Source organism: Ictalurus punctatus, chromosome 1 (genome assembly GCF_001660625.3).
Source record: "Ictalurus punctatus breed USDA103 chromosome 1, Coco_2.0, whole genome shotgun sequence".
Taxonomy (NCBI): Eukaryota; Metazoa; Chordata; class Actinopteri; order Siluriformes; family Ictaluridae; genus Ictalurus; species Ictalurus punctatus.
In genome coordinates this window covers 1,318,942-1,338,566 of record NC_030416.2, presented here as the reverse complement: position 1 = coordinate 1,338,566, position 19,625 = coordinate 1,318,942, and the positions used below count along the sequence as shown (strand labels likewise).

The following is a 19,625-nucleotide window of genomic DNA, read 5'->3' as shown; positions in this document are numbered from 1 at the left end:
TTGAGGTCATCGTTCAACGATCGGACTTGATTATTTTATTTGACGACCAAGAAAATCGACAGATTAACTTATGAACTTCTCAAATCCTTAGGATGCAGCATCTATTTAAGTCTTGCTCAGAATTTCAGGAAAACAAGCGTCCTTTGAACCCAGATTGGTTTGGTAAAAGATGCTGATTGGAACGGAGATTAAATAAAACTAAAGGCAAGTGTCTTCTTTCTCACATTTCCTACAATATGTTTATGTTTGCCCGTGTGATATCTCAGTTTAACAGACTGGACGAACAGCAATCGCCTCGGAGATGGAGGAGATGAAACAATTGAGAGAGAGCGCGAGAGAGAGAGAGAGAGAGAGAGAGAGAGAGAGAGAGAGAGAGAGAGAGAGAGAGAGAGAGAGAGAGGAGGGGAGGGATTGTGGGAAGGCACTTGTCTCTCATATTCGAGAGTGGCCCCACACACACTCTCAGCTGGACCACAAACATCTAACAAACATTATCTTCTTATCCATATCTTCATTTCCACAATCTTTTTCTTCTCCAGAGTTGAGGTCTAGTTTGACAGAAATGGCCAGTTTTATCTTGCAGCATTTGTACATGGACAAATAAAGAATATTTTTTTGCTCTTTGCTCAGCTCGTTTTTACGCCTCATTTCTTTTGAACTCGGCTGAAGGTAAGACTTTAACCTTTTATTTGGGGGGGTGGTTGGTTTTTTTTTTTTTTTTTAGCTTAAATTCTGACCGAGAAAACCCGAGAGTTGCTTTCAAGCTCCAACAGGTGTTTGTTACGACACCACAGTGCTCTATTATTCCAGATATTTTTTTAAACCTGTGAGTCCACAATCTATTTATTCATTCTCAAACTAAAATGCTTTGAAAATAGATTCATTTAATTATGTATTTAATAAAATATATTTTCCTTCAGCTATTTTATTTACTTCTTAAACCCCCCCCCATTCAGGCTTTAATTATAGGTGTTAAATTGAGCTGCTTGAGCTCGTCGTCATTACCGAAGAGCACGTTTTCCGCACTCGCGTGGAAGCTCTAGATATATTGTAAATAGATAACTCCCTTTATTACATTTGATTTTTAAAAAAAAAAATTTTTAAGAGAGATTTTTGCTCTCATTTCAGGTTCTCTAATTTTGTCAACAACTATAATATTCGTCATAATATTATACCCAATCATAACTTCTAACGTCAGACCTCAATCGAGACAACTTGTTTGTGGAAATTTTTGGTTGTGATCCGTGAACAAACATGGCAGCCTGTCGTGTCAGGATCGTTTTTTCGGAGTGTTGCTCGTTTGTAACATCAACATGGCCGCTTCGCTCCACCCCTCCCGTCATCAGTCCCTTTCCTACATCTGCATTCTCTTCCCTCAGCAAAGCCCCATGCTCAGAAGCAGAGCTCCGGCCGCACTCATGTCCTCAGTCATCGCTCCCTCCAATCCCTCTGGCTCCACGGGACCCAAAGAGGTGGAGTTGATCCTGGTGAAGGAGCAGAACGGTGTTCAGTTCACCACCTCCGCCCTCGTTGCACCGACCGGCCAGACTCACCCGTCTGGAGAGGAGCGAGAAACCTGGGCCAAGAAAATTGACTTCCTGCTGTCGGTCATCGGCTTCGCAGTGGACCTCGCCAACGTCTGGAGGTTCCCGTACCTGTGCTACAAGAATGGAGGAGGTAAGAGGGGAAAATTTGTTCTATGGTCAACTTTGATCATTCTTTAAAAACATCACCAGGGTAAGCCAGAGAAAGTTACTATTAAGCAGAAGCTCCTTAGATGCCTGCAGAAATGCCTCCAAGATGACCCGCAAGATCAGTTCCAAATTAACTGGAGACAATTTTGTGTACGAATTTGATTCGAATCTGACCTGCTCTTAGATATTCTCAACAAACCTTTCGTTTATTAGTACCTAGAAACGTGTTAACCAGCCAACTCTTCGAGCAGTTTATCAGCTCTATCTCAGAAGATGCCTTTCTTTTCTCCAGACGTCAAGCAGACAACAGGACTACGGAAATGTCAATCCTGCTTATCCTGATAATCCAGGGCATTCTGGAGCGCCAATTGGAACCATTTTAAAATAAGCACTTCTGAGCCATTATACAACTATATATTACTACATACGCCCAGGGTGCAAAGAAATCTGGACAATCCAAAGCTTTTTTTTGTTTGTTTGTTTTTTTTAAATCAACTATTAATTCTGTGAGAGGCAAAATCCTAGCAGTTGCAGCACTCTAAAGCCATTCTAGATACATCGAAGAGTCATATAAATATATTTTTGCGATATCAGTTTATATATTTAGACTTATATATTTATATTGAGATTTAATTCACATTAAGAACTTTTTTTTGTTTTGTTTTTCCGTTGTCCTCAGCATCAGCGTAAGGTCTGTTCTGTAAATGAAAAAATGTCTGATCTCAGCCTCTAATTTATTCGCTTAAAGAATTATTTTTATATTTGTGCTCGTTTTTAGATCACACTAATCGATGGCTATTATTTTCCTGTAGAATTTTTTTTTTTTTTTTTTAAACCTGGAAGTGAGCCATCACACTAGCACAGCTTAGTATTTTTTAAAAAACCTATTTATTAAATGAATTTAAAAATGACTAAAAGCTAGCTTATTTACATTATTACTTTTTTTTTTTTTTTTTAATTTTGTTTAAATGTAATGAGTAATAAAAACACAGAACATGTCCAATCTCATGTCCAAATCTGATCTCAATAATAACTTATTTCCTTTACCCCACCGAGGTGCCTTCCTCGTCCCCTACATGTTCTTCATGGTGATTGCCGGGATGCCGCTCTTCTATATGGAATTAGCGTTGGGACAATACAACCGTGAAGGAGCTGCGGGAGTATGGAAGATTTGTCCGATATTTAAAGGTAACACCTTGACTCTGATTTAATCGTTATCTGATGCGCATAAAATAAGTAGTGCGCATTGTTCCAATCTTATCAAACGTTTAACGTAATCGACGCTTGTTCGATTCGGGTTAAGTGCAATTTCGGCGTTACTTTAGTCACGTTTACAACCTCACTCTGCCTCTACACCGACAAGTTTCTAGAAGTGTGAGAAGTTTTAACTTGAAGTCTCAAGAGTGTTAATGCTGCTACAGTACGACGCTCATCTTGAAGAGGATGACGGCAAACGAAACATGCGAACGGACGGCATCTTAAAAACCCACACGTGATTTTCCGCATGTGATTTTAAGCAAGCCCGTTTTCGGATTGATGACGTAAGCAGAAGCTAGTCACACGCTTAAAATCACAGATCTATCGCTATAGGATCGTCATCGTCATGTACGCCGACATGTGTAGCTAGCGATTAGCTAGCTTGTGCAATTCGTATTTGCCAGTTGCCTAGCAACACCTCCATACCGTAGCCATGTGGTCATGTGTTTGCTTTCCCAATCAGTAGTTGCAGAACATTCAGTAATTTATTACCATTTTGTACTGATTAAAGAATCTATATGTGATACATATACACACACACCATTGCAATATGAAAGTGTAATACAGGTACGTACCTGCTGTAGTGTCATATCGGTAGTCGCTATCAGGTGTTTTCCATGAATGCTGCGTGTTAGGTGTGTACATGCAGTGCATCGCCTGGATGAAGGAACAGAGGACACGTTCAGTCAGACACGAGACAGGTACCGTTTATCTCTCGATAAAAACTCTGAAATGGAAGACAGTCAAATTGGCTTTTAGTCTCAAAACCCTAAAAGCATGCCATTTTCACCTTAGCTGACTGGAGGGAGATTAACACGCTTCAGGAATCCGCAGATCCGCGTCACCTCTGTTGCAGGTTTTTTCCTATAACTTGTACTCGGGCATGTTGGATGGCCAGTCATAAATATATTATATATACACAGTATATAGAAAAATAATATAGAGAACATGTTGCATATTTTTCATCCTCCAAATAGGTACAACATACATAGCACCACTTCAGTGCATCACTCGCATTAGGATAGCAGGCCTTTTTACTTTACATATACTAAAGCCAAAAAATAAAAATCTGTGAAGATATTTCATACCTAGAACATGGAAAAAGGAAACGTACACACCTGAGGAAAACCTCAGGCAATACATTTGCGAGAATAAATGGTATTTTATGAGAAAAAGAGGAGCTGCAGGCTTTTCTTTACAGAACAATCAAGTTACAATCACTGATAATGTTAACACGGGTAACTAACATACCAAAAGAAAGTTCTTTATAGCTAGCTAAAGTTACCACATGAGGATCTGGATGTTATTCAACAGAACCCACAGAATATTATTCTAACTAGTTATAATTACTACACAGTGAGACTCAAAACAAGTAAATGTACCACAGGACGCTAACCAAACTCAAAGTTTACCACAGAAAATTATTTTAACTAAAGTGACAACAGGATGTTTATCTAGCTAACATCGCCACAGAGTGCTACTACAACTAGCTAACGTTACCGCATAACGTTATGTCTGGCTAGCTAAATTTACCAAAGCCGGTTATGGATATTAAATCTCAAGTTAACATAGCATGTCGTGACTAGCTAGCCAAAGCTACCACAAGAGGGTCTAGCTACCAGAAATGATCACTTAAGGTTATTTCCTTGCTCAAGTTACCACAGGATGATGACCTATCTAGCTAAATGCGAATTCTTGCGTCTAGCTAGCTAAATTTACCACACAGTGTTGTTAAATAAATATGATTCAAACTTGCCACAGGATATATTCAAACTAGCTAAACCTACCACTGGTGTCTCCTCTAACTAGCTATGGTTAACACGACATTATCGGTGCCTAAACATACAAGATATTTCACCTATATAAAATGTACCACAGGATATTATATAAATGAGCTCGACTTGGCACGGTGTAGTGTTCAAACTTCAGCTAATTTGAAAATCTCCTGCGGCTCCTGTAGGAAAATCGTGTCTGTAGCTAAATGTTCAACTAGATAAATTTATGACGGGAGTTTATGGACGTTCTTCATACTGAAGCTAAAAGGTACCCGACAATCCAGGTTTACCATAGAAAGTTACTGTAGCTAGCTACATTTCAGCACACAAACGTTATTCAAGCTAGCAAAGGTTGCGCTAGCTGGCTAAATTTACCACAGGTGGTTATGGAGGTCATTCAGGCCAACTTAAGCTCCTACAGGATATTCTCCAAACTAGATAAAGCTAGTCTAACTAGCCAAGTTTGAACAGTTAAATTTACCACAGGATGTTATTCCAACTAGCTCATTCATCACACGAATAACAACAAGCATGATTGTCCGCTCCCCCGTGTTTAGCTACAGGTGTGCGATCAAATTTAGATTCGGACAGACCGAGCCATCAGAACGAGGCAGAGGAAGAAAGAGAGACAGACATCTTAATGACAAGCTCTGTTTTCTGTGCGCCTGCCGCTCGGCGGGAGATTACTGTAATTACTGCTGATCAACACGTTCACTTCCTCGCGATCGATGCTCTGCAAAGCGCCCGAAAATTGCACATGTGCACACAATGAGAGGACGCGAATGTGTCTCCTAGCAAACCCCCCCCCCCCCCAACCAACCGTTAGCCACAGACGTCCCTCCGATCCAGACAGAGATATTTTATCACATCGCAATTACAGCAATTAGAAAATCCCTGATATTAACCCTCTCGTCAAGCTTAGGGATCCTCCTGATGGCATGGAGGTGTGGAAATAATCAGACAACACCCTAATGCCGTTACAGCGCCCTCCAGAAATATCGGCACCCCTTCAGAAAATGAGCAAAAACAAATGTATAAAAAGGTTTAACACATGCAACGTACACGGACATTACGAGATTAATACAATTTTTGGTTTTGCTGTTTTCAAATCTATCAGCACCTTTATCATTTATATTTATACACACACTTACCATGAGGGGAGTATAAAGGATTTATTTATTTATTAAAAAAGGTGTGCAACCTTTAATTTATACCTCAGGGAAACAGGGCATGTTAAAAAGCAAATGATAAAAAAAAATTACGGGAAGTAACAGAAATGAATTGATCATTTGAAATATTCCGTAAAGCATGTCAAATTGTACATTTTGAAGGAGAACATAATTTCATTAAAAAAAAAAAAAAAAAAAAGTAGTTGTTTTAGATGGAACAAAAGATAAAAACTGGTTCCTGGGAGCAAAGGACAATATAAGTTCTTCCAAGAAATATTTCTTAATGATGTCAATAACTTTAGCACATGTATTTTGCCTTAAAATAAAAAAAAAAAAAAAAAAAAAAAAGAATGAATGAATGAATGAATGAATAGTTCTAATGATATTTGAACAAAGTTAAATAACTTGGTGTGTAACGTTTGTTCGCGTTATGAAGGGTGCCAATAATTCTGGCCTGCACTGTAAATTCATTGAAACTTCCACGATTTTTTTCAACTATCCAAACGCTTTGTTACTGCTTCACATTCCCCGTCTGCGCTGAGGATAAAATATTCAAGCTATTTTCCTCCTGGTTCGCGCCTCGAGGGATTAGCGGATTTATTACCGCCGCTTTGGGCTGCTGATGAGAAGAGACAGACAGATGAGACGTTCCTTTGGCGACGGGGAGTCAGAAATTATGAGGCGTGATCTAAAAACCCACTAGCAGCAAGAACGTCAGACGCTAGTACTACGAGCTACGAGTCGTGGAGAAGTATTCCTGCGTGTACTGTACGGTTCCCCCTGTCCTCAGGTGTCGGCTTCACGGTGATCCTCATCTCGCTGTACGTGGGTTTCTACTATAACGTCATCATCGCCTGGGCGCTGTTCTACCTGTTCTCGTCGTTCTCCTCCGAGCTGCCGTGGGTCGACTGCAACAACACGTGGAACAGTGCAAACTGCTCGGACCTGAACGCCACCTTCCTGAACGACTCGCACAAAGCCACGCCCGCTTTGGAGTACTTTGAGTGAGTGCGCGCTATCAAGCACAACGTTAAACTTTAAAGCAGTAACCCTAGCTTGCTATTGGCTCCGAAAGTTGCTTTTATAAACGTAGCGCTAGGCTAATATTCGCTACGTGGTTAGCATCACTAATGATAACATTAGCGCTGTGATCTGTTATGTTGCATATCTAGCTAAACTTGCTAGCAAGATGTTTACCTAGCTTATCTTTACAAATGTCGTTGTTTGTCATTTATGAGTGTATTTTTTTGTTCTGCAGGCGTGGTGTTCTGCACCTTCAGGACAGTACGGGGATCGATAATCTCGGCCTGCCTCGCTGGCAGCTCACTTCCTGTCTCGCTGTCGTCATCGTCATCCTTTACTTCAGTCTGTGGAAGGGAGTCAGGACCTCAGGCAAAGTGAGACAATTCTTTAGATCAGAAGGGCAGAGACTTAAATGAATGAAAGGAGATGTGTACAAAGATATAAGCGGTCACGACAATAATAAAACCTGTGTGTGTAGGTGGTGTGGATCACTGCCACGATGCCTTACGTGGTTCTGACGGTTCTCCTGCTGAGGGGTGTGACTCTGCCTGGAGCCATCGACGGTATTAAAGCCTACCTCAGTGTGGACTTCCTGCGCCTGTGTGATGCTCAGGTACACACACACACACACACACACACACACACACACACACACAATCATTGTGTGCAGAGTTGGTCATAGCAATGGTGTGATTAATTGGCAGTTGAGCTGCTTAAGTGCACATGGATGTGAAAAACCACTCGCACAAGTACAGTATATTACAGAATATTTACGACAAACATTAACGGGTGGATGAACAGAAACACAGGGGTGGAGGGATACGATATCGAATTCAAGTTCCCGACTGTTCGAGTAGGTGGACAGATGAAGAGCTGGATACCTGGACAGAGGGAACGGTAGATAAATGGATGGAGAGACAGACGAACAGGCTGTAGCGGTGTGAACGCGGTCTGGTCCGTATCCTCTCCTGGTGTGTCATGGAGGAAGTGCGTGAATCGCAGGATCGCTGTCGGCGTTTGTGATACATTTCGCCGTGTCTCGCTGGTCACTCGCTCAAACGACCTCAAAGCTGCAGTTTGAGAATTAGATTAGACGCATGCGAGCGGCGGCAATTTGCAAAATTACCCTGCATTCAACGAGTTCCTTTCATCTCTGAGCTCAATGAGTTCCTGCAATTATCCCTAATGACAGCACTGCAGCCGCTTTGTGTGCGTGCGTCTGTGTGTTTGTGTGTGTAGGTCTGGATCGAGGCGGCGACGCAAATCTGCTTCTCTTTAGGAGTCGGCTTCGGCGTTTTAATCGCCTTCTCCAGCTACAACAAATTCACCAACAACTGCTACAGGTACACACACACTGTACACACTGATTTCATCGTCTTATCCAGCAACAAGGTCATCGACAAATGCTACAGGGTACAGACATACTACACACATTGTACACTCACGGTACACACGGAACGTACTCGTATTGTACTCACACACACTACCGAATCCCAAACACTCATTGGAAGGCTGTTCCATAACTGTGGGGCTTTGTAAGAGAAAGCTCTTCCCCCTGCTGTAGCCTTCACTATTCCAGGTACCAACAAATATCCTGCGCCTTTTGATGCAAGTAGGCGTGGCAGATAATAAAAGACCATAAGTTCACTCTGGGACTGTGGCGTGAGACTATTCAATGCTTCATAGGTCAATTTCATAATCAATGTGAAATTTTACTGGGAGCCAGTGCAGTGTGGATAAGATCGCGGTGACATGGTCATACCTTCTGGTTCTAGTAAGGACTCTTGCAGCTGCATTCTGGACTAAGAAAAAAAAGCAGTGGGCCTAAAACAGAACCTTGCAGAACACCAAAATTTACCTCAGTATGCATAAAGTTACATCTACAAACTGACAGCGATCAGTCAAATAAGACCTGAGCCAGGAGAGGGCTGTTCCCTTAATGCCAACAACGTTTTCTAGTCTATCAAGGAGAATAGTGTGATCTATAGTATCAAAAGCTGCACTAAGTTCGAGTAACACAAGCAGCGAGACACAACCCTGATCAGAGGCCAGTAGGTGGTCATCTACTACTTCAACCAGCGCTGTCTGTTATGCTGCGTACAACCTTTTCTAATATCTTGGAGATAAAGGGGAGATTTTTTATAGGTCTATAGCTGGACAATTGACTGGGGTCGAGGTCAGGTTTGTTAATCAGGCGTTTGATAGTTCTTTGGGATCAGATGATGATCCAATAATAGCTGATAACAGAGATTCTGTATTCAGACAGTACACTGTACTCACACACCACTCAACATATACTCACTGTACATGTAAACTACACTGTACAGACAACACATTGTATAGAGTGTATAAATTCTGCTTAATCATACTACACTGTACTCACAGTATACACACTGCACATACACTATAGACAAAGGACACTCACTATACACATACACCATGGACTTACTCAATATACTCACTATATACACACACTAAACTGAACACACATTGTACACACAACTCACATTCGTTACACACACTATACACGCTGTATAAATTGTACTCTCATACTACACATTGTATACACACACTGCACAATCATTGTATACACAGCACACACACAGTAGTTCTCACACTCACTACACAGCATACATTTGCCGTACTCACACCGAGTACTCGCTCACCCTACACGCTGTACTCAATCATAACACACTGCAAATACACTGCAGACAGCATACCCTCAGTGCACTCACACCACGCTCATACTGTACACAATGTACTCACAGTGCTCATACAAACTACACACTGTACAACGTACTCACACTATACACACACACCACTCACACTGCAACTCACTTTACACACACTGCAAGTCATACTATACACACTGCAAGACACACTGTACACACACACACACTGCAAGTCACACTGTACACACACACTGCAAGTCACACTGTACACATACTGGACACACTGCAAGTCATACTGTACGTCACACACTGTACACATTGCATGTCACACTACACACACTGCACATCATGCTATACACATTGCAAGTCACACTACACACACTGCAAGTCACACTGTACACACTGCAAGTCACATTGTACACACTGCAAGTCACACTACACGTCACACTGTACACATTGCAAGTCATACTGCACACACTACAAGTCATACTGTACACATACTGCACACACTGCAAGTCATACTGCGCACACTGCAAGTCATACTGTACACACTGCAAGTCATACTGCAAGTCACACACTGTATACACACACTGCACATCATGCTATACACATTGCAACTCACACACTGCAAGTCACACACCGTACACACTGCAACTCACATCGTATACACATACACTGCAAGTCACACATTGCACACACACACTGCAAGCCACACATCATATACACACACACACACACACACACACACACACACACACACACTGCAAGCCACACATCATATACACACACACACACACACACTGCAAGCCACACATCATATACACACACACACACACACACACACACACACACAGCAAGCCACACATTAAACACACACACACACACACACCCTGTACACACACTGCAAGCCATATGTTCACACGAATGATTCATTCACACTGTACACACCCATGCGTACACGGTACACCGCTGTGAACGTCCTGTTAGACATTAACAGGTCTGTTGATTATTGCAGTTGGCATTTTCAGACTGGACTCCACACACTGCAAGTAATAAAGACTCTGATACTGTTCATCACAAGGCTGTTTACTGTGTGTTCACAGAGACGCCATCATCACCAGCTCCATCAACTCCCTGACCAGCTTCTTCTCCGGCTTCGTCATCTTCTCCTTCCTGGGCTACATGTCGCAGAAACACAACGTGGCCCTGGATAAAGTCGCCACTGACGGTGAGTGTGTTCTCAGTCAGGACAGGGAACTTTGTATGATTACCGGGACCTACTGGAAACTGCGAGACTGGACCAGATGGATTTCACTGAGAGGAGGAAACCATATTTAAATGAGTCTGCTTTCATTATAATATTTTCTAACGTCATACTGCCGGTGATTTTCATATTGAAGTTATTTTCTAACGTCACATTATTTATTCAGTATTCGTCCATTTCAACCTAAAAGTAGCACCGAACTGGTGAGAAAGAGACGGACGCTTTGAGAACGTATTTAGAGATGGACAGAGATTGAGAGAGCAAGACAGACAGAGATAGACAGATAACCGAACAGAAAGATAGTCAGATAGGCAGGCAAAGAGACAGACAGACAAGCCTTTGGATGGATGGATGGATTGTTGGATGAGGCAGACATATGGATAGATGGAAGGATGGATGGATGGATGGATGGATGGATGATGTATGCATGGATGGATGGATAGATGGATGAGGAAGACCCATAAATGGATAGATCGATGAGACATACTTATGGATGGATGAAGACAGGCCTACGGATGGATGGACTGATTGATGTGGCAGATATATTAATGGATGGATGAATGAATGAATGAATGAATACAGACCCTTGGAAGGATGGATGAGAGACCTGTGGATGGATGGATGGATGAATGAATGAATGAATGAATACAGACCCTTGGATGGATGGATGAGAGACCTATGGATGGAGGGATGGAAGGATTTAGACAGACCTGTGGACAGAAGAATGGATTGAAAGATTGATGAATAAATAGATGGAGATGGTAAAGAAAGAGAGACAGATCATTACGTGGATGAAGGAACAGATTGAGACGGACCTTTGGACGGAAAGACAGACAGATTAATAAACAGACATTAATAACGCAACATCTTTCATGTCCTGCAGGTCCTGGTTTGGTGTTTATAATTTACCCAGAAGCCATTGCGACGTTGCCAGGCTCCTCCGTTTGGGCCGTGATCTTCTTCATCATGCTCCTCACGCTGGGCATCGACAGCGCCGTGAGACCCTCCCTAAATCTGTTTATTAAAACACCTTAAACACACTAGTACAAACTTTTCAAATCTAAACGTTTACGGATGAAGAGTTATACATACAATTATAAATAAAAATGTAAAAAAAAACAAATAAATCACAGAAAGTCCAACTTTGTGAAGGTTTCTCTCAGAATGGTGGATGAATCTGTGCTCACACGAAAAGTTACAGCTTCACCTCCGACTGCTGCAAAGCGCCGACACTGGAGACTCCTTCCATAAAGTTTTAAACAAACGTCTCCTTAGAGAAAAATTCACCATAGCAAACGATTCGTAACTGTCGGCGGGAATCCGTGTATTTATTCTGAAATGTATCTGCTGTAGATGGGCGGGATGGAGTCTGTGATCACGGGACTCATCGACGAATTCAAGTTCCTGCACAAACACAGAGAACTGTTCACACTCTTCATCGTGGTGTCCACCTTCCTCATCTCGCTCTTCTGCGTCACCAACGTGAGTGAGACACAAACATGGCCGCCTGGCCAGGCCGGGGACCGGGACCGAGGCTAGACTTCAATTTAAGAGACGGAATTCATGGTTTCAGCCGATTCTACAAATCTCTGATGCATGCTAAGACACCCCCTCCCTCCCCCTCCATTCCTTACAGGGAGGAATCTACGTCTTCACGCTGTTGGACCACTTTGCGGCAGGGACATCGATCCTCTTCGGCGTGCTGATTGAAGCCATCGGCATCGCCTGGTTTTATGGTGAGTGTGTGTGTGTTCAGGGAAGCTGATTCCCCATTACAGAAGTGACAGCCAATCAGGGATGAGAGCGGCAGGTTGTGTTCCAATTCGTCATCGCTTCATTAGCTCAGTGTGGACGCGTCACAATCCACACACACTACTCACTACATAGGGCCAAACGAGCACCCTATTCACTCCGCTGTGAGTGCGGCCCGAACGCACGGTTCACGACACGGAGCCGAATCTCATCATTACAGCATATACATCGTGCCATTTGAATTTTATGGGTTAAAGAGGAGACCATGTGAGCTGCGGTTAATTCAGTGGAAGGAAAAAAAAAAAAAGATAGTCTACGGACGAGTACATCCTGCTGATCTGCGGCTGAAAGCTGAACTTTCCGAACGTTCCCCGGGGCGATTCTCATCTAAACGACTGACCTGAACTTCAAAAGACCAGCAGGGTCATCAGAGACCAATTTGAAGAGAACGCTGACTGACCTTTGACCTGAAAGGTCACCAGAATCAAGGCTGTGACCCAAAAACTTGCTTTCTTTCCCCAGAAAAAGCTAAACGAGTCACGCCTGAGGAGCATCAGCGCTGACAGCGACCTGCGGCGGGAAACGCGCGTCACCGACATGCTGCCGCTATTTATAACCGCAACGTCTCTCCGAATCTCTCGTTCCTCTTTGATTAGAGCATCTGGTCACATATACAAAAAGGCACAACGTGCACCAGAGAGAACATTCGGTTCTGTTCACGACTCGGCAAAAGACTCGGGTGATCACAATTAGTTTTATAGAACAACAGTTAGCAAAGGAAAACAATACAACTCTCAAACAGTTTGCACTGAGCTAATGGGCGTGGCCTAATACTTAAATGAGCATGTAGCAACCACCCAATTATAGCGTTACACAGTAGCTACGCTCACTAGATTAGCTTTCAATCTACAAGTTAGATCGCTAGGCCAGTTTTTGCTAGCTAGGCTCGGTGGAGACTGTTTTAATAAATGTAGCCTTATGATTGGTCAGGGTGAAGCTTACGCAATGTTTTACCAATGATTAGCCCCACCCACTTTACATTGAAAGGGAAGAAATTCTGATGTTTCCCCAGTGAAGTAGAATGTGTGTGTGTTTTTGTAGGTGTGGATCGTTTCAGTGACGATATCCAGGAGATGATTGGGCAACGACCAGGAATTTACTGGCGACTCTGCTGGAAATACGTCAGTCCCTGTTTCCTGCTGGTACACGACTCTCTCTCATCACTTATAGAAGTTTTGGTGGTTATGCAGCTGGAAATTAACCGCGCTAAACCAGCGCTAGTTACCAAAAGGTTCAGAGTTCCCGAAAGCACCACTCTTGACTAAGCTTATGTTTTCACCTCCAGGTTGTAAAAACAAAACACTATTGCCACATGCTAGTGCTTGTAGATCCACGTAATGCTAATGAAGTTAGCTTAAAAATAGTTTCATACCTGTAGACCTAGAGAGCTAGTTAACACTTGCTAGCTCCAAAATAACTAGTTTAGAAAGCAAACAAGTATCGTTTCCCTAGCCAACATTATTAGTATTAAACTTACCAGCTAACGACTGATCAAATAGCTGATTAGCTAACTAGCTTGCATTTAAGAAAAGCCAGAAACCTTAAAGGGAAACAGAACAAGCATTTATTAATATTTCTTTTTTTGTATTTAAATATCTTTGCACTGGAGCTTGACTAGAGAAATGAGTAAAACGTTAAACCTGTTTGGTGTCTGATTGGTCAAGAGTTGTGGTTGTTTTTTTCCCCCCACCTGTCGTACACGAATTCCTGCATTTTCTCCCTTTTCCACCCTGTATCTAGTTCATGGTGGTGGTGAGCTTCGCGACCTTCAACCCCCCGAAATACGGCTCCTACTCGTTCCCCACATGGGCCAACATGCTCGGCTGGTGTCTGTCCATCTCCTCCATGATCATGGTTCCCATCTACGCCATCTACAAGTTCTGCGTCCTGCCCGGAAGCTTCTGCACCGTAGGTCCACCGCAGTGCTTACGTTAAGTGTTTATATGTTCGGAACTTTCTGGCTGTACTTAAGCATCTTACGGTGGTTCCCTGGTGGTACATGTCATCCCCCTCTAACCTACTAGTATAGAAGGTACCAAGAGCTAAAATGTTAAACTCCTGAAAAGTTCTAGAGATTAAGAGAGACAATAATGGGCAATAATTTCCGGTTTGTACCGCACACTTACCGAGTTAATACCCACACTGTTTGAAAAAAGGGTTCCTCGGGGAGTTCTTCAAGTGCTCTCTGGCTTCTTAGCTTCCTAAAGGATCCTGCTTGGAACCATTTACGAGAGGACACCGCTTTGTTGTAAGCTTCCCTCAGAGGCACAACCACAGAACCCTGAAGGTTTCGAAATGCTTCGAGTGTCGCCAACTTCTGACTAAATTGTTTTGAATCATTTGTTTTCTGGTTGTAGAAACTGGCGTACGCAATCACGCCAGAGACGGAGCATCACCTGGTGGAGCGCGGTGAAGTGCGACAGTTCACGGTACGTTCAGATGAGACTTTTAAGCTCGTCTTAAACATGCACAATTGAACCATTTCTGCTACATAATTTTTAGAAAAATTGCTTTTCTTTCATATAACTTTTCTTCATTTACTTCTTAGGGGATGCTAACTTTTGCACTTGACCAAAACAAATCCTAAGAGCTGCATGTGATGTTCTCATGTGTTTTCTGTTTTCTTCTAGCTTCATCACTGGCTGGTGGTGTGAACACTGCAAAAACAACAACAAAAAATAAAATAAAAGAAGTAAATTCCTCCAGCTCCGTAGGGGGCGCTGTGTGCCAAACAAGCCGTACGTCTCGTCCTTCTCTTTCTCGCGTGAAAAATAATAAAATTTGAAAAAAAGTGTGGCGGTGATGTGGTTTTGATCACAACATGCTCGACATTCGGTCAGAAAAAAAATGAATCTATTTAAAGGCTGTATCACAAACGCTAATAGCAAACAATAGAATTAGCGGGAAAACTTGTTACTTAGTGGTTAGGATGGTTAATAAATTATATTTGTGCTCGATATAACTTAGCTAGCCAACATATAGCTGTGCCGAACACATCCGACATCTCTAGCACCATGTCGGAGATAACTTTGGATTTTATTTTGCCGCCATTTCCCACTGCTAAAGCAACGGGCAGCAGTACAGAGTTTCTCTGAAGCTAAAAACAGCACCACGCTGATCATAAAAAAACTAAACACCACCGCATTTACGCTTATAACGATATCGTTAGAGTCGACGCTATGTTTTAGTGTGCGTTTGGGATTTTTTAAATTTTATTTACAAAATGGCCGACGTTAAAGTAAGTAAGTAAGTAGGCGTGAATTTTAGCGTTTGGGACACGGCCGAATTCTCACTGTACGATGACTGTTACGACGACTGTTTACTGTTTCTATATATTTTTTTGTGATTAGAGTACAAGCCGAGCCTTATTGATCAACGTGAAGTGTCGAAAACCGTATACTGACTAAGAACCTAGAAACAAACGATGTTTAATATTATCTAGTGCTATAGTAAAATCTATACATCTTATTTGTGTTAGAAACGAGAAAAATGATGGACGTGCTGATCAGGTTTATCGAGTTAATTAAGCCATATTCGTGCATCAGCTTTACGCCACCGTTTGTTTATATTTTCACAAGTAGTTAGCATGACTCGTATTAGACACGAGGCGATAATTGGTATACACACACACACGATATACGACATTCAGTGATGAAATCTATACAAGTTTCAATTTACGATAGTCATTTCTTAGTATTTTTTGTGAGAATATTGCAGAGTATTTTACTTTCAAATAAATAAATAAATAAATAAATAAATAAATAAAAACACTTAAACCAACAGTTCAGTGAAAACGTATTTAAAAAAAATTAAGTGTAAAGCTTCAGTGTAAAACCCGCTGGAACGTCGGAAAGCAAATTTCAGTTTTCTCAGCCGAGTTGTTGCTTTAACAATTTTAAAAAACCTGATATAACCAAGGAGAAATCAGATGTGCGTATATTTATCCATCATAACAGCATTGTTTCTTATCGTGTATCGGAGTAAAATTGATCACCTGCTGTAAAAAACATCAATAAAGAGCCTGTGGATGAAATGATGTGTGACTGGTTTTCCTGTTCGCATGGATTATTTGTCGTGGTTTCATTTTATGTCTGTAAATCGGTTTATCGATTTGTGTTTGTTCGTTGAATTTCAATTCATGATTTGTTTTTGACACGTATATATTTATAAAATGTATTGATATTTATTTGCGCTTCAGAAATAACGTATTTCATGAAAACTACAAAAGAATTACTAACAATTAAGTGTTGTTTTACACACAAACGTGTGGACGCGGCATCATTTTATTTTATGCTAGGTATACTTATGGCTTGGGTTTCTGGCCAGTTTTATACAATACACTAAACCAAATACACTTACCGTACCATAAATACACAAAAACAAGACAAAACTACCGTAATTGCTGGAGTAACACAGCTACCGTAAATACACTAAACCACAAAGGAACTACCGTAATTGCTGCAGTAACACAGCTACCGTAAATACACTAAACCACAAAGGAACTACCGTAATTGCTGGACTAACAGCTACCGTCAATACAATAAACCACAAAGAAACTACCGTAACTGCTGGATTAACACAGCTACCGTAAATACACTAAACTACAAAGAAACTACCGTAACTGCTGGAGTAACACAGCTACTGTAAATACACTAAACTACAAAGAAACTACCGTAACTGCTGGAGTAACACAGCTACCATAAATATACTAAACACAAAGAAACTACCGTAACTGCTGGAGTAACACAGCTACCACAAATACACTAAACCACAAAGAAACTACCGTAACTGCTGGAGTAACACAGCTACCGTAAATACAATAAACCAGAGGAAACTACCGTAACTGCTGGAGTAAACTACCAGGGTGCAATGTGTAATAAATATGATGTGTTCATAAACCTTATTGGATTTGTGCACTGGTTCAGGGTTTTACGGTAGCTCTGCAACAACAGAAATTACGGTAATTTTCCTAGTTACTCTAGACTATGCAGTTAGAGTAGGTTATGAGTGGACATAGTGTTAGCTTGTAGATACAATAACAAAAAATGGCAGCAGTAATTACAACCAGAAGCAAGTCAAGAACATTATCAATACATTTAAAACACGTATATAAACATTAAAGATGGAGGAGAAAATTGGTTATATATCTATTCTGTATCTTTTTTTTATTTCTATGGCTTATCTTCTGGATAAAATTAGCGTTAAAGGACTCCAAGACCACAAACCTGACTCTTTCCTTCTTCTGCTTTTCCTCAACTTTACCTCATCCTTTGCTCCTCTTCCTCTCCACTTCAGCTAATACGCGAGATTGCGCTAAGAAAAATAAATAATTGGGTAACACTTATGATCGCACACTGATAATATTAAATAAACGAAAAATCATCAAACGAGCATGCGCTTGTTTTAACATCCATCTGTCCGTCCTTTAGGAGGCGCTACACTAGCTTTGCTGACCTTCTGACCCCTGAGACGGTGCACGAAGCGTGGAGATTTAACAGACCTAAAACAAACCCTGCGCTAATCTTCATCTCTTTAGCCTCATGCTAATTTCGTCAACATTTAACTCTGCGCTCGTGCCACAAAGCAATAAACCGAATGTCTGCGCAAACACGTGAGAGATAAAGGTACAGATTTATGCGTTTATACCGAGAGACGTGTGAAGAACAGATCGCTTTTAAATCATCTGGTACAGAGATCTCGCTTTGGGCTTTTAATACTTGTGTCAGTTACACGCTTTTGGCCAGTTTACAAAAGAAAGACGTCCTGCGCGAGAGGTCTCCTTCCGTACCTGCGCTTTGACGGATGTTCAGACGTTCTTCTGAGTAAACACACCAAGAGTGAACTGGGACCTGGGATCAGAGGGGTGTGAAAGTCCACTCCAAACAAGCGTATCGACTCCAACACTTATCCAAAAAAAACAAAAACAAGACAAATTATTACACTGGTGTTAAACAACATGCTCCTCGATCAACAAGCCTCAGACCAATGAAAGTGTGTACGAGTGATGAGTAACGAAAGAGCTGCATAAACTGGCATTTCCATATTGATTTTTCATACGCAGAAAAATCCAATCCTGTTTCCTCGCCAACGCGTCAATATCCAATCTGATCGTCGGCCTCGACACCACCTACCCCCACTTACACTTAATAAAAGGGGAAAGCAGATGGCCGACGCGGCCTCATAGCCATCTGATTGCTCCGTGATGGTTCTCGTGCTGCTGAATCCGAGCGTCTGATTACGCCGAGACGGACGGACGGATTGTCGTATCCGAAACGGATAGCAGCACCTGAGCACGATGGAGTCCAGACAAATTATCACAGGAGCAGGGAAAACTGCGTTATGTTGGATTGGGACATGGCCTGCAGTGTGAGAAAGATAACATGTAAAAATGTTTCAAAAGAATTCCAACCAAACAAGATTAGACAGAGATAAATAAGCTCGTTAAGGAATAAAACACTGTGTGGGGGCGCTGTGACGGGAAAATAATCAACGTCAGGGTGCCGGCAGTAACCCTGCTTCGTCACAGCATTACACGGAGTGTTTTATTCCTTTTAAAAGGAATTGTAAACGAATAAAAAAAACGCCGCTGAAGGGAGTCTTCTCTATAGGAAGCTTTTTAATAAAGGTTTCATCAGGGTCACACTCGAAATAGTCTTACAATCGCATACATAAACGGATTTTATATACGATTTATAGTGTTATCACAACGTCCGTGACTCTAAAATGAAGGTGTGTTGGTTGAGAACCTGTTCCCGATGGCTGCACGTGCCGACCCCATCGTGGCGCCTCGTCCTTTCAGGAAGTGCGTGTTCACCGCGGCTCAATTATGAAGCACTTTGGCTGAGTGTGAACTCTTATTATACAACACTTAAGCGTAATTTACAGCCTCGAAACACCAAAAAGGGACAACAAAAAAACAAACAAAAGGAAAAACCCATCAAGATCCGTGTGTGTGTGTG

At 41.8% G+C, this 19,625-nt stretch overlaps 1 protein-coding gene and 2 long non-coding RNA genes across 7 annotated transcripts in view; 1 reads left to right on the top strand and 2 right to left on the bottom strand.

The window, feature by feature from the left end:
• The first annotated feature begins 427 nt into the window (after positions 1 to 427).
• slc6a3 (solute carrier family 6 member 3) lies at positions 428 to 16,693 on the top strand. 2 transcript variants are annotated; one of them, XM_017480629.3, is made up of 15 exons: positions 430 to 669; positions 1,380 to 1,677; positions 2,751 to 2,882; positions 6,686 to 6,899; positions 7,154 to 7,292; positions 7,397 to 7,531; positions 8,158 to 8,261; positions 10,694 to 10,818; positions 11,738 to 11,850; positions 12,208 to 12,336; positions 12,491 to 12,590; positions 13,708 to 13,808; positions 14,407 to 14,574; positions 15,024 to 15,095; positions 15,297 to 16,693. In XM_017480629.3, the coding sequence occupies exons 2-15, from the start codon at positions 1,389 to 1,391 to the stop codon at positions 15,318 to 15,320; spliced, it is 1,845 nt and encodes a 614-aa protein (XP_017336118.1). In that variant the 5' UTR covers positions 430 to 669; positions 1,380 to 1,388; the 3' UTR covers positions 15,321 to 16,693. The 2 variants fall into 2 exon arrangements, with proteins under 2 accessions (XP_047014096.1, XP_017336118.1); XM_047158140.2 differs by lacking the exons at positions 11,738 to 11,850; positions 12,208 to 12,336; positions 12,491 to 12,590 and having other exon boundaries at positions 428 to 669.
• LOC108272313 (uncharacterized) lies at positions 1,529 to 6,692 on the bottom strand. The gene is made up of 3 exons (XR_001814042.3): positions 3,742 to 6,692; positions 3,527 to 3,608; positions 1,529 to 1,660 (listed from the first exon to the last, which is right to left on the bottom strand). It is a non-coding gene; the product is annotated as an uncharacterized LOC108272313 (long non-coding RNA).
• LOC128635254 (uncharacterized) overlaps positions 13,707 to 19,625 on the bottom strand; it is a 21,448-nt gene continuing 15,529 nt past the window's right edge. For 3 of the 4 annotated variants that reach the window (XR_008398180.1, XR_008398181.1, XR_008398178.1), the window contains 4 exons: positions 18,808 to 19,025; positions 18,455 to 18,569; positions 17,892 to 17,979; positions 13,707 to 15,323 (listed from right to left, as the gene is read on the bottom strand). This is a non-coding gene — a long non-coding RNA (uncharacterized LOC128635254). The remainder of the gene's footprint in view (positions 15,324 to 17,891; positions 17,980 to 18,454; positions 18,570 to 18,807; positions 19,026 to 19,625) is intronic. The other variant, XR_008398179.1, reaches the window with a different exon arrangement.